Source organism: Perognathus longimembris, chromosome 9 (assembly GCF_023159225.1).
Source record: "Perognathus longimembris pacificus isolate PPM17 chromosome 9, ASM2315922v1, whole genome shotgun sequence".
NCBI classification, from domain to species: domain Eukaryota; kingdom Metazoa; phylum Chordata; class Mammalia; order Rodentia; family Heteromyidae; genus Perognathus; species Perognathus longimembris.
Genome location: NC_063169.1, coordinates 5,056,258 through 5,071,150, shown reverse-complemented (window position 1 = coordinate 5,071,150; position 14,893 = coordinate 5,056,258). Strand labels below are relative to the sequence as shown.

The window sequence follows — 14,893 nt, the reverse complement described above, 5'->3', positions numbered from 1 at the left end:
CCCCCGTGCCCCCACCTAGGGCTTGAACTCAGTGTTCTAGACTGAGGCCTCCACCAAGCGTCGTGGGCCCTTGTGGCTGGGCTGGCTTTGCACTGAGATCTCAGCCTCCTGAGTAGCTGGGGTGACAGGTCAGCCCTCGGTGTCTGCTGGGGGTGGGTTGGGGGGAGGGGGGAGGGGGGGTCCCCCATCCATGGATCCATCACTTGCAGATCACAACTACTTCCTGAAAGTTACATCTTCACCGGACGCAGGGCTTTGGGGGTCATTATTCCTTAAATATCAGTTTATCAACTTTTTCTAGCCCTACTTGCCCGGAATTAAGCGTGGTCCTGGAGGAGGCCCGGGGAGGGAGGGGCGGCGTAACTCCGGGCCAGCGACGTGGGGGCGTGGCCACCCGGTGGGCGTGGCCAGGGCGGGGCGGGACCGCGCGCTCCGAGACCTGCCATTCACACGCGGGTTTTTCTGACGCCCGGGTGTGGCAGCCACCTCCCCGGTTGAACTAGAAAGTGCGGGAGAGTCATCCCAGTGGCGCCAGGAACCCCAGCCCGCTCCGGCGCCTCCACCCTTCGCCCCACTCCACCGCCCCGCCCCTCCTCCTCCAGCCCCGGGCCCGGCGCAGGTCCGGATCAGGTCCGGCTGAGCGACCTCCCTGGGCGGGGCTCTGCGGGCCCCGGAGCCAATCGCTGCCGACGCCGCCACGTGACTCGACTGACCAATCGGGGGCCGCGGCGGTGACGGCGGGGTAATTCAAACGTGTTTACGGGGCGGAGGGCGGCTGCCTCCTTTTCCGGGCCTCGGCTTCCCGGTGGCCGGTACTGCCTCGCGGACGCGCCCGGGAGCGGCGGCCGGGGCTCGGAGGCAGCGCCAGCGGGTGAGGAGCGGGGGGCGTGGGTGGGGGGTGGGGGGACGTGGCGAGCGAGCCGGCGGGGGGGAGGAGCGGGGGTTCCGCGGCTTGGCGGGCCCGAGGGTGGGGCGCCGCGGGGACGTGGGAGGCGGGCCGGGCCGGCCGCGCCGCGCCGCTCGCTGCAAAGCCCCGCAGCCCCCCTCGGCCTTGCGGGCTTCGATCTGGGGCCCGCGGCGCTGCGGAGACGCTTCCAGCCCGACCCCGGAGGCGGGTGGGAACCCGCGGCCCCCTCCGCCGCCCCGTCCACGGCCCCTTGGTTGTGAAATCACTGCACCGGCGGACGGCGCCCTGGGTGACCCCGAGCCACGGGGCTGATGCGTAATAAATAACAGGGTTGGGGCGGAGCAGAGAAAGATGGCTGGCACCGTGTGTACTTCACACCCGGGCCGGCCGGCGGCCAGTGCCCCCCGACGTGCCAGGACCTTAGGTCCAGGTATTGGACTGGCCAGGGCAGGAAGGCAAAGTCTACTTAAATATACTCGAGAACTAATGAGCCGAGGGCTCCATCACCAGGAATGGGCAGTGATGTTCATATTCGCTTTGGGGAAATAATTTCAGTGTGAAGTTCAATCAAATACACCAGGTGACTAAAGAAACGATTGATCTCAGTGTCCAGATGATTCTTCATGCTCACTTGTCATTCCCAGAATCCATGCAAACATTCTGTCTATTGAGAGAGAGATAGGGCATGTGTGTGTGTCTACATACATATACACACATGCATATATATGATATGTATCACACACACACACATACACATCTATGGATGAATGGCAAATTGTGCGGATAGCCAGAGAAAGTAAGTCTGGAAAAAGTGAGAGGAAGGCAGTGAAGTGTATAGAAGAAAATTGTAAAGTTTAGAGGGTGACAGCAAATTCTGTGTCTTGCAATGGCTTCAGGAGTGTAACGTTGCCTGGTGCCAGTGGCGCCTCTAATCTTAGCTACTCTGAAGGCTGAGATATGAGGACTGTGGTTTGAAGCCACAAGGGCTGCAGAGTCCCTAAGACTTACCTCCAGTTGATCATCAAAAAGTCGGAAGTGGATCTGTGGCTTACTCAACTGGTAGAGAACCAGCTTGAAAGGAAAAGTTAAGGGTTAGTGCCAAGGCCTTGAGTTCAAGGCCCAGTACCCGCACGAGAGTGTAACTTCACTGAAGTTATATTGGGAAGAAAAGGTATATTTGGCCTACTGAAACTTCCCTGATAAATCAGACCATGACTGTTAACTTTGGGGCACATAGCTCTTTTAGTAATCTCTAATAATAACTGATACTCTATTAGGTCTAATAATAAGTGCATTTAGTTATGCTTACAAGTAGTAATATAGCTGCATTTAGATATGCTCACAAAATTAATGCTTTTCCTCCTGGGTTCTAAAAGACTAGTTGCACCTTAGAAATGGAGGCCGAAGATGGAAGTGGCAGAGAATTGACAATTGATTCCATCATGAGCAAAGTGAGAGATATAAAGAATAAATTTAAAAATGAAGGCCTTACTGACGATCTGAGCCTGACTAAAGTCTCTGCTGATACTACAGGTATGCTCTTTTTTAAATTATCTTCCATTTGTTTACTAAGAGATGCTGGGGGTATAACTCAGGCACTCAAATATGTTTTTCAAGTACTACCCAGCTACTTTTTTTTTTTTTTTTTCCAGTCCTGGGGCTTGGACTCAGGGCCTGAGCACTGTCCCTGGCTTCTTTTTGCTCAAGGCTAGCACTCTGCCACTTGAGCCACAGCACCACTTCTGGCCATTTTCTGTATATGTGGTGCTGGGGAATTGAACCCAGGGCCTCATGTGTACGAGGCAAGCACTCTTGCCACTAGGCCATATCCCCAGCCCCAGCTACTTCTTCAAAAAAAACAAACCAACATTTATTGAGTGTTCTCTGAAGTAAAGCAATGAGATATTAACTGTGTTAATATAATTTTCTAAGTAATTGATGCTCATATGTGAAAGTGAACTACATATTTTAACCTGTTGGTCTAGAAATATTTCACAGTTGTCTGGTTACTTAAATTAAAACTTAGGGAGTGGAGGCATGCATGGCCCAGTTGGTAGAGCGCTAGCCAGTAAGGGAGTTTGACTTTGTGTGAGTGCTGAGTTCGAGTCCTGGTCTCAGACAAGAGAAAGAGGTAAAGAGATTAAAACTCAGTTGTGTACTTGATGGCTTACACCTGTAATCCCTGCTGCTCAGGGAGCTGAGAACTGGAGGGTGGCAAATTGACATCAGTCCTGGCAGAAAAGTTCAGTAAGCTGCATCTCCAAAATGACAAGCAAGAAACCCCCACACAAACAGTTGAAGCTGTTGTTCACCAGCCAAGCACGCGAGCTAGCCAAGCAAGTTCAAGGCCTAAACCCAGTACCTCCGAAAGAGGGGAAAAAGAGGGGAGGGAAAAGGAAGAAACAAAACAAAACACATCAGTTGTGCCAGTGGCATTCATCTGTAATCGCAGCAGTGTTTAGATTACAGCAGGTTGAGGTCTGTAGAGTCCTAAGGCAGCTGGGGTTGCATATCAAGTTCAAGGCTAGCCCGGGCCACATAGTGCTTGCAGGTCTCTCTGTAAATGTCATTTCACTGAGGCATTCTCTAACTTACTTGTTTGATGTGCGTCCTTCCTTGAGTCATTTGTTTCTATGGCTCTAGTCATTCTGTATGTGATTTACTGATGCTTTTCGTTATTATCTTCTGGGACATGAACTCCAGGAGGGATAGTTTTTGGTCTGTTTTGCTACACGGAATAGATTGACGCTTGGTATGCTATAGGCACTCAAAACCTACTGAATGATGAAGAGTAAAAGTGCCCAAAGCTTAATACACTAGTGGCTTTTTGTTGGTTTGTTTCAAGTATTAGTGCAGCAGCCTGCTTTATTGTATTTCAAATTGGTGAGGTCATTTGAATGTTGACTTCTGGATGTGTTTCCTCACTACTAAACATGACAAGGCTGAGGAATTAGAAGTAAGTTAGCAGGAGAATGTGTAGTATAATCAGGTGGTTGCCTATCTTTGTTTTGAAACAGGAAAATGACAGTCTTTGTGTTAAAGTCTTTTTCCCCCCTCAAGTCATAATAGAATATTATTATGCTTTAGTGTGGCTCCCAGCTTGTCAGCCCATATCCCCATTGATCCTTAGCTCAAAACTGTATGAGCAAACACTTAACCTCCTCTTGAAGAGGGGCTGGGAACATGGCCTAGTGGTAGAGTATACTTGAAGCCCTGGGTTCGATTCCTCAGCACCACATATATAGAAAAACCCGGAAGTGGCGCTGTGGCTCAAGTGGCAGAGCGCTAGCCTTGAGCAAGAAGAAGCCAGGGACAGTGCTCAGGCCCTGAGTCCAAAGCCCAGGACTGGCCACAAAAAAAAGAAAGAGAGAAAGAAAGAAAGAAAGAAAGCAACCTCCTCTTGAAGATGGAGGTTTTTAGGCCTGGAGTGTGGAGGGCAGTGCTGAGAGCCAGTGCTTTCACTGCCACCTTTCACTTGCTGGCTTCGTGACACTTTGCATGACAATGGCACAGGTCCTGTGTTTGCATAGGGAAAGGATGGGTACCCTGGGGCCGGGGGAACTAGCCGAGTGAGTCCCCACTGGCTGCTCCGTTTCTAAACAGTTGTTAGGAAAGCAATAAAAGATAAAACTGAAAATTTGAATTACAGTCAGACTAAGTTACATTTAAAACAAAAATAGCCAAGTTATAAATGTACTGTGGTTAGTAGAAAGCACAAACTAGTTTTGCTTGCAGAAGTAAAGATTCAGGTTTGGCTTCAAGTGATTGAAGCTGGTAAAGAGATATGATAGCTTCTGGAAAATCTGAATTTAATGCTGTTTAGGAATTACGCTGGGAATATGGCCTGGTGATAAAGTGCTCGCCTCATATACATGAAGCCCTGGGTTCGATTCCTCAGCACTACATATATAGAAAAAGCCGGAAGTGGTGCTGTGGCTCCAGTGGTAGAGTGCTAGCCTTGAGCAAAAAGAAGCCAGGGACAGTGCTCAGGCCCTGAGTCCAAGGCCCAGGACTGGCAAAAAACAAAACAAACAAGGAATAACTAAAATATCCCAAATAGGAGACTGACATTCAAGGTTGTTTTTTGTTTTGTTTAAGTATATAATAGTTATGGGGGGATTTCATTGTTTCTTCTCTATCCATGTTTACAGTGTATTCAAATCTCACTCCTTGGATATTCAAGTTATTAAAGCAACACTAAAGTAAGAATGCATTACAGTGTAAAAATTATATGAAGTTTATTCTTGAGGTTTCTATATGTTGGGGTTCTGCAAGAAAAAAAAAATTCCAAAGATCTATAGAGACCAGGGCATAGTGAGACCAGAAAATGATCAAGGCCCCTCTGAGAAACATTGGTAACTTAGGAGAAAATAGCTTATCAGTTGTTTTCTTTAATCATTTGTAAAGCTAGTTTTCTTTAGTTGTTTTGCAAGTAAGTTTGAGGTCTCTGGAAATACTCTTGATTTGGTAAGCCTATAAAGAAAATACCAGAGTAGAAAGTTTCTGAATTTTTAATGAATTAAATGATTGATGGAGAATTTCCCACATGAATTGTTAAATCTTTGCTACAATGAGCTTGTGGACATTGAAACGGATACTGCAGATGTTTAACCATGGTTAAGGAAAAGTGGAATTTGGTATTGTTTTATGCCCATCTCTGATGTGATATATTTTGTTTTTTTTTCCAGATAACTCAGGAACTGTTAACCACATTATGACGATGGCGAACAACCCCGAGGACTGGTTGAATTTCTTGCTCAAATTAGAGAGAAACAGTGCCCCCTTAGATGATGCTCTTTTAAATAAATTGATTGGTCGTTACAGTCAAGCCATTGAAGCATTACCTCCCGATAAATATGGAAAAAATGAGAGTTTTGCTCACATTCAAACGCGATTTGCTGAGTTAAAAGCGTAAGTAAAGAATAACTTTGGTCAGGCGCCAGTACTCACACCTATATTCCTACTTCCTCAGAAGGCTGAGATCTGAGGATTGCATTTGAAAACCAACGGGCTACAAAGTCTGTGAGACTCTTATCTAATTAACCACCAGAAAACCAGAAGTAGCGCTGTGGCTTAACGTGGTAGAGCTACAGCCTTCAGGGAAAAAGCTAAAGGACAGCACCCAGGGACTGAGTTAGAGCCCAGGACAGAAAAAAGAAAAAAAAATCAAAAAAAGAATTCTTAGCTGGTCACAGTTTGATTCCAGCATGGCGGAGAACCCCCCGAGACCCTTAAGAGTTTCAACATTTTAACTCTTGACCAGAGGAAAAGTGAAGACTTGTCAAGTGAATATTTGACTGAATCCTTTGTTTTTTAATGCAAACTAACTCACATTAGAAGGGACTCATATAAGCTTTGCTAGGTGCATGTTTCAAAAAAAGTTACACATTTTTGACTGCCTAAAGAAGATTTTAAGAAATACCTTACACTCACAGAACAAAGGAATACCTTAGGTCTTTGGGGGGGGGGGGGCGGGGAACAAAGAAAAGTGAACAACTTTAGGTGGCAGTTTCTGTTTTTGGAGAAGCAAAATTAACCCTGATCTTTCTGATTCCAGTATTCAAGAACCTGATGATGCACGCGACTACTTTCAGATGGCCAGAGCAAACTGCAAGAAGTTTGCTTTTGTGCACATATCTTTTGCACAGTATGAGCTTTCTCGAGGTAATCTGAAAATGTCCAACTTTTCAGTACAGAAGCATAATTTTGTTGTATTACTAGCACCCTCATATTCAATCATCTGTGTGGAGTTCAGGCACAAAGCAAAACAGTTAGTCAGGGGTGTCAAGAGGGTGATTCTCAAATACGGAGGCTCGTTATGCTAGGTCTTGTGTTGATAAGCGACGGTCTAGCGACAGAAGCGTGTACATAGTATTTATGCTGCGGTTCAGGAACTATCAAAAGGGAAGTTGCTTCTTTCCTGAGTATGTAGGATTCTGAAGAACATAGGAAAGTTAAGCTAGAACTATAGTCCTAGAGCTATAGTTTCATTGCTATAACATTTATTGGTAGTTCTGAAAAATATATACAGCAATAAAAGCACTTTATGTTTCTTCATAGTCTGGGCTCTTTGGATTGGACCAGGACATCTGCCTACCTCAGACATGTTTAGTCTGGCCAGTTTTTAGTTTTCTTTCTCTTTATTTTATTTTGCCAGTCCTAGGGCTTGAACGCAGGGCCTGGACTCTGTCCCTGAGCCTCCCTCTGCTCAAGGCTAGCACTCTACCACTTGAGCCACAGTGCCACTTTTCTGAGTAGTTTATTGGAGAGTCTCGTGGACTTTCCTTCCTGGGCTGGCTTCAAATTGTGATCCTCAGGTCTCAGCTTCTTGATGAGCTAGGATTATAGTTCTGAGCCACTGATGCCCGACGTGGTCTCTTTTTGTCCTTTTTGCCTTTGGATAGACCACTGTCTGCCTTGTGGGTGCTGCAGCTCTTCTCTGGTCCCAGGTACCAGTCTGTGATAAACATTATCAGTGCTGCCACAATCATGGGGGTTGTTCACTACCCCATATCCTCCAGGATTTTGGTTGGAGAAGAGAATTATACAACTCAGATGGTTTGAGAATGGTGAACTTTTGCCTATGGAGATGGTTACTCATGAACGAATTTATCACTTCTTCAGTCTGTCCTGTGTAATATCAAGTTGCTTAAAAGAAAAACAAAAAACTGTTCCAAGCCAGGACCCAGTAGTTCACCCCTGTAATCCTAGCTACTCTGTAGGCTCAGATCTGAGGATCGCAGTTCAAAGGGGCATGGTCTCCTTGATATATGACTGTTAGGGTGGGGGAAGGGGGGGCAGTAGAGACCAGGTCTGCGAAACAAAAAACTTCCTTGTCAAATGGTATTTCCACAGGTTTGGGTCAGCGGCCTTACATTATGTATCTAAAACCAAACAACTACTAAACATATAAAGGTCAAAAATAGACCTCTCAGTGGAATACAATAGCTCAAAAGCTATGTATATATGATCATATAAGACAAGGATAAGCAAACTCTATTGTTGACGTTATATTTAAAGTTCTAGGTGAATTTCCTTTGGCGTATGCCACGTGGCTACTGTATATGATTTTAGTATACTGGGTATTGTATATATGCCTACCTGATCTAGGGAAGGGAAAGAAAAACGAAGGTGTAAGATATCACAAGAAATGTACTCATTGCCCTATTGTGTAACTGTACCCCTTTTGCACAACTCCTTGCCAAAAAAAAAAAAAAAGTGTTCCAAGCCAGGACCCAGTAGTTCACCCCTGTTATCCTAGCTACTCTGTAGGCTCAGATCTGAGGATCGCGGTTCAAAGCCAGCCCAGGCAGGAAAGTCCATGAGACTCATCTCCAATGAAGTACTCTGAAAAAGCCAGAAGTGGCACTGTGGCTCAAGTGGTAGAGCACTAGGTTCAGCATCTAGGCCCAGAGTTCAAGCCCCCAGAACTGGGGTTGGGGGGGGGCATGCTGTTCTTTTTTTGGCCCCCAAATTCATCCCTCCTTGGTGGTTAGGTTTGGTTGCCAGGCCTTTAAGACTTCTTTCCTTTCTACTTAGAAATCTTTTGTAAGTGTTAAAACCTTTCAAGAGTAACGTACAATTTACATCTTGAGAAGCATAACGCACCACGATGTGGTAGTACATGCAAGGTCACACATGGCATTATGTTGAGCAGGGATGATAGACAGGCTGCTAGGAAATGTACAGTACCCTCGAGATCCTGTCCAAAGCCTGATGTCTGGGTGTGTGGGGTGTGTATGCACACTCATGCATTGTCTCCTTTTAATTTTTATTAGATTCTCAAAGGGATCTGTGATCTTAATTATACTTTCAAATCACCTCTTCTTGTCTAAACTTGTTGACCTAAAATTCGAATCCTATCACTATCAATACATGTGTGGATTTAATCATGATCAGTAGTCAAATGATAATCACCGTTGTTCAGCTGTTTTGTAACTTGAGCCTGACAACTGAAGGTTACTCTTAACCACTTTTTAAAAAATGTTTGCATGGATCATTTTTTTAAAATTACATTTAAATAGTTGTACAAAGGATCCTTTTGATGGAATGATTCCTTTTAGCAAAATGTGGCAGCCTCGTCTTCATGGCTGAAGGTTACTGTGAATGATTCTTGTGGTATTGGGCTTTGAATCTAGGACTTTGTACTTGCTAGGCCAGTGCTTTACCGCTTAGACCACAGCCCCCTAGCCCTTTTTGCTTCGTTACTCTTCAAATAGGGGTTCACTTTTCATTTTTTCCCATCTGGCTGCCCTGGACTGAGGTCCTCCTATTGGCACTTGTCACGTGATTGGGATGACAGGTGTGTAGATAGCATCAAGACCGGCTTTCAGTTGGTTGGGATGAGGTCCTGCTAGTTGTGTTTTTTCTTTTTAACCTGGGCTGGCATCAAGCTGTCATTCTTCCGAATCCCTGCCACTCAGATAGGTGTGTACCACTGTCTCCAGCTTGAAAGATACTTTTATAGTCGATTGTAAGAGGTTGTTGCTCTTAGAACTACTTTTTTTATTTGTTTATTAATTGAACACAAATTTTTTTACAAGGTGTTGTGCAAAAAGGGTACAGTTACATAGTAGGGCAGTGTGTACATTTCTTGTGATATCTTACGTCCTGTTTTTCTATCCCTTCTCTAGGTCAGGTAGACATATATATACAATATACAATGTATCAAGAACATACACAGTATTCACAGACTTGGTCTCTACTGTCTCTCCGTCTCCCTTTGTTAACAGTCATATATCAGGGAGATCATGTTTTCTGTGTTCTTAGAACTACTTTAACTTCCAGAATTACCTGTTGTTTCTTCTACCCACTCTAGTTGGACTTTGCTTTTATACTGCTTTGTTCCTTCTGTAACTTCTGACAGCAGACCACGATAATGGAATACACAATTAGGTCCATCAATCGTACAGTACATTACTGTTTTTAACATGAATTGTTGTGAGCCAAAGAGGGTTGATTACGTGTACAAGAAGGGAGGCATTGCCCCTTTGCTATGAAATAATGTGCATGAATCTTGGAAGAAATAAGTGTTTCTTAGGTTCTGATGAAACATTTGGGGTGTGCTGTATAAAATGACAGGTCCTTCTTTTTTTAAAAAAAAATCTTTTTATTAGGTAATTTCAAAAAAAGTAAACAACTTCTGCAAAAAGCTGTGGAAAGTGGAGCAGTCCCACTGGAAATGCTGGAAATTGCCATATGTAACCTCAACCTCAGGAAAAAGCAGCTGCTTTCAGAGGAGGAGAGGAAGAGCCTATCAGGTAACTTGGAGCTCTGCCTTTCCATGGGAAGCAGAGCTGCGGAACAGGTCGGGATTGTGGTGCGGAGAAAAACATCACTTACGTAGGAGGCTTCAAGTTGGAAGTTGCACATGGTAAAGGATAGAAGACATGGACGTAAACATGCCTTAACCTTGGAATTTTTGAGTGTGTCTGGTCAAACTTTGATTGGCAAAACTTTAAAAGAGCAGCTCCCTCGAAGCTAGAGATGGCCTCTTCCTTTTAGATGGAGGGCCTGCTTTTATTCCGGGGGAGACCATTATGTGCTTATTGAGGATTTGAAGAGGTCATTGGGCAGTATCATCTTGGTAACATCTTCTTGTCTGTGTATCTCATGAGGCCAGTTATGTCTTGTAAATTGATTTTTAAACAAGGTTATTTCTTGTGTACTTAAAAAAAAATGTCCTTACAAACTTAATCATAGCTTTGACATTTTCACAGAGTCTACCATGTTACCGGCCCAAGAATCCTTCTCCGGTTCTCTCGGGCATGTGCCGAATAGGGACCCTGGCGGAGACTCCAGAGGGTCAACCACTAAAGCCAGGTTTTTGTATGGGTAAGAAAACCACGTCGGCTTGTCATTTATGTCAGTTATCTACAGAGCCAGTTGCTTGTAAGTGCCATAGTGATGTGTAGCGGTAAAGGAATGCATGCCAAGATTCTTTGAAAAAGTAGAGGTAATTTTTTTCTGTCTAGAGAGAACATACCCTCACAAGATGCAGAAATAGGTCATCGAAATCCTCTGAAACAAACTAACAAAACTAAACTGGTAAGTTCCTTTGAGTCTGCTTTGATGAAGGTGATAGTTGCTAAGTCCCTGTCTCCAGGTTACTGGTTACTTAATCTCTCAAACCATTTCAGTCTTGCCCATTTGGAAGAGTTCCCGTTAACCTTCTGAATAGCTCTGATTATGGAGGGGAGACGGACATTGCAGTTGTGCCAACTTTTACAAAAAGGTATGTTGGACTTGTAACTTTGTTTAAAGATTTCATTTCTTTAGCTGAGTCATAGGAATTGTGATTACATTTTTCTTCAGTATTAAAAGTTACTGAGTTTCTTTTTGTTTGCTTTTTTTTTCCCTTGTTGTTCTTTTTGAGACAGGTCTTGCTATGTAATGCAGGTGCCCTGAAACTCGCTCCCCCCTTCCCTTCCCTGGACTTCCTAAATGCTGGGATTATGGGTATATGCCACAATGCCCAGCACTGTTTCTGAGTTCCTAAGTGCTGCCAGGAGTAAAATCTGAGTGGAGAAAATGTTTTCGTTGTTTTTTCCCTCTTTGGAAATATTTATTAAAGGAGCTATTTAAAATTAGGAAATGTGTTTTAAAAAAGTACTAAATCAAGCTGGGTGGCTCATGCTTGTAATCAAGCTATTCAGGAGGCTGAGATCTGAGGATCGTGGTTCAAAGCCAGCCTGGGAAGAAGAGTCCCCATGAGACTCTCATCTCCAGTTTAGCCACTCAAAAATTGGAAGTGGCACTGTGGCCTAAGTGGTAGAGTGCTAGACTTGGAGCACATGGGCAGTGCCCAGACCCTGAGTTCAAGCCCCACAACTGGGGGGGAAAAAAACAACAACAACAACAAAAAAAACCCAAATGAAATCAGCATGAAGCATAAAAGACAGCAACCATCCCTGGAGTTCCAACTCCTGGTTTATATGCCGTTTAAAAAAACAAACAGGTTTAAGATGAAAAAAATAGCACATTGAAAATATTGACTTCAAATTAAATGTTGAAATGATGTATTTCCTGTGTATTAGACAGAGTTCCGGATCAGAAAGCCGAGACTTGATTGTGTCTGGATCTAAACCCAATGGAAATGATTCCTATGAATTGAGAGTTTTGAAGGTATTTGAATTCTTTCGTTTTGGTAGGAAGCAAGGGCTCCCTCCCGATCAAGCGTTGGTGCAGTTTTCTTTGGGGACAGGGATGGCGAGGTTTTAAGCGTTTCCAACAGTGCTGGCGACACTGGGGTGCAGGGCACTCGTGGGGCTTGGGGCGCAGGTCCTCCACCGTTCCTCAGCCGTGAGTGACGCAGAGCCAGTGTCAGCGCTCGCCTCTGGGGCGTGAGGGAGCGAGCGTGCATTTGGCCTTGGTGTTTCTCTGGGGTAGTTGGCTTGAGTCTGGGAGCTCCTGGAGGAGCGATTGCTACCAAGGGTTATTATTTTCTGGTCGTTGGGGTGTGTTGGGGCCTAAGTCATCCAGCCTCACTTCCTGGCTCACAGATGGAAAATTATTTCAATTTCACGTGCACTGTCTGCTTCTTGTTATTTTCTTGTTGGGGTTCTAGGAGTCTTAGTATACTTGGCTTATACCTCTGACATAGTGATATGAGTCTTTTCAGTTTTATAATCTTTGAATACCTTTTGCTTTTGTGACCCATGTATTAAATTTTTTTTTTTTTTGTACTTCTGGCTCTCATAGAGGAGATGCTTAATTGTGTAACAAGTTTACTCTTTGAATAGCTGCTGTCGTAGAGTTATGCTAATGTTAATTTTTACTAATGCTGTTATTTTTAGTAATAAAACAACTGTCTGGGTTGGGAAATAGACCTCAGTGGTAGAGTGCTTGCTACCCTGTGAAGGCCCTAGGCTCAGTTTCCAGCATGACAAGTAAACAAAGGCAGGGGTGAGAGGCCTGGCTTGCATGGGACAGAGCTCCTGCCAGTGAGTGAAAAAGTGTCGGGTAACCGAGTCCTCACCCGGTTGGGTGGGTGGGTGGGTGGGTGGCTGGGAAAGGACAAAGCAAAAGTACTTTCACATAAACAAAAATACTTAGATGTGTTATTGTCCTGAGTCTTACTTTCTGTGAGACTCTTACCTGTCTAATATTTTCTCTTTTAAGTGAAATAATTAGCAAACAGTATTTAGCAATTGGGTAATATGTCTATTGCAAAGCCAATGTTCCAGTTTCATCTTTGCAATCTTGCTAGTGTTCTATTTGGTAATTCAGGTAGTTCTCATTTGCTGGCAGCTTGTGAGTCTACTTGTAAATATAATAGACAATTTTGCTTCTCACTGTTCGTGGTACTTAACTTGAAATCCTTTTTCGTATTTTTTATACAGTCTGTTCAAAATATCCATCCCAAGGAACCTGTGGTATCAAATGAAAAGAATGCTGAATTTCTTACTGATTCAATAACCATAAAGACTAAAACCGAGTCAACTCTTCTAGCTAAATTAGAAGGTAAAAGTGCTAGAATCAGTAGATTCATTTCTCTAGTTAAGAAGACCGTGTTAGAATTTGAGGAATAAAAGATCACCTAGGAGCTGTGATATCAGAGTATATATAACTAATATATACACATATATATGTATATATATATATATATACACACACACACACACTCAGTAATAGTAATTTGTTCTGCTTCATTAGTGGCAACAGCTTTACTGTTTCTGAAGTCATCTCAACAAAATTCTAGAGACATCATATATATGCTTGCTAGGCAGATGCTTTCCTCTATTACTTGAGCCATACTCTCGGCAATAAAAACAAGTTCCCAATTTTAATATCTTTTAATTTAGCAATCTTTGCCTTGTGGTACTTTTTGTGTTTTTAAACATTTTTTTCTCTACTTTGAGGTCATAAAGATATTTTCACATTTTTTTAGATTTGTCAATGTAACTTCCACATTTAGACTTATAGTTCACTTGAACTTAATAACTTACACATGTGTAAGATCGGGTTCTAATACTCTCCCTCCCCCCCTACCCCGTGGATATCCATTTGACCCAATAGCATTTATTGAAGAGACTCTTTTCCCTCTTTGAATTATTATAAGTTAGATAATTCCATGTACGTACATGTACATGGTTTTGTCGTAGTTGCTAAGACCCTCCGTAAAGTGATTTATAGAAAAGATGATAGAGCCAGGAGTAATGGCTCACGCCTGTAATCCTTGCTACTCAGGAGGCTAAGACCGAAGGGTCACAGTTCAAATCCAGCCCAGGGAGCGAAGTCCATGGGACTCTTATCTCCAGTTAACTACCAGAAAACTGGAAGTGGCACTGTGGCTCAAAGTGGTAGAGTGCTAGCCTTGAGCAAAAAGAGCTCAAGGACAGCACTCAGGCCCCAAGTTCAATCCCTATAACTGACCAAAAATAAAGAAAATATGATAGGCAACATTGTCATGTTTTTATTTTAAGGATATTTTCTATATCTTAATGATTGCTGTAAATTTTAATGACTTTTGTCTTATATTTAGACTACTAATATTTTTGTGACTGTTTTTTCTGCATCTGTTGGGTTAGTCATACCTCTTCTTTCCCTATTTTTGTTATGACAAATTACATCGATTTTTAATAAGTAAACTTTGAATTTAGGAATACCCAGTTTGGATATAATTTTATCATCTTTAGTGTACCAGTTGTTAATATTTTTTGTAGAATTTATCTGTTACCATGAAAGGAATAAGATTAGTGCTCAGGGCTTGAGCACTGTCTCTGGCTTCTTTTTGCTCACAAGACTAGCACTCTACCTCTTGAACCACAGCGCCACTTCCAGCTTTTTCTGTTTATGTGGTGCTGAGGAATCGAACCCAGGGCTTCAGGCATGCTAGGCAAGCACTCTACCGATAAGCCACATTCCCAGCCACATAAAATTCTTTTTAACAGCAAAAATCTAATAAGAGTTTGTGACGTGTAGCTGGTGCTAACCAAACCTGGCCTTATTTTTGTTTTTATCACATATTCTTGCTTTTTTTTTTTT

The 14,893-nt window shown here is 43.5% G+C and overlaps 1 protein-coding gene across 2 annotated transcripts in view; it reads left to right on the top strand.

Moving 5' to 3' along the window:
* The first annotated feature begins 771 nt into the window (after nucleotides 1-771).
* The window catches only part of Ttk (TTK protein kinase), a 33,866-nt gene continuing 19,744 nt past the window's right edge, over nucleotides 772-14,893 (top strand). For both annotated transcript variants that reach the window (XM_048353647.1, XM_048353646.1), the window contains exons 1-10: nucleotides 772-871; nucleotides 2,289-2,440; nucleotides 5,596-5,818; nucleotides 6,465-6,571; nucleotides 10,024-10,167; nucleotides 10,627-10,741; nucleotides 10,882-10,954; nucleotides 11,047-11,141; nucleotides 11,944-12,031; nucleotides 13,249-13,369. In XM_048353647.1, coding sequence (XP_048209604.1) covers nucleotides 2,302-2,440; nucleotides 5,596-5,818; nucleotides 6,465-6,571; nucleotides 10,024-10,167; nucleotides 10,627-10,741; nucleotides 10,882-10,954; nucleotides 11,047-11,141; nucleotides 11,944-12,031; nucleotides 13,249-13,369 — 1,105 coding nt within the window. In that variant the 5' untranslated portion in view covers nucleotides 772-871; nucleotides 2,289-2,301. The remainder of the gene's footprint in view (nucleotides 872-2,288; nucleotides 2,441-5,595; nucleotides 5,819-6,464; nucleotides 6,572-10,023; nucleotides 10,168-10,626; nucleotides 10,742-10,881; nucleotides 10,955-11,046; nucleotides 11,142-11,943; nucleotides 12,032-13,248; nucleotides 13,370-14,893) is intronic.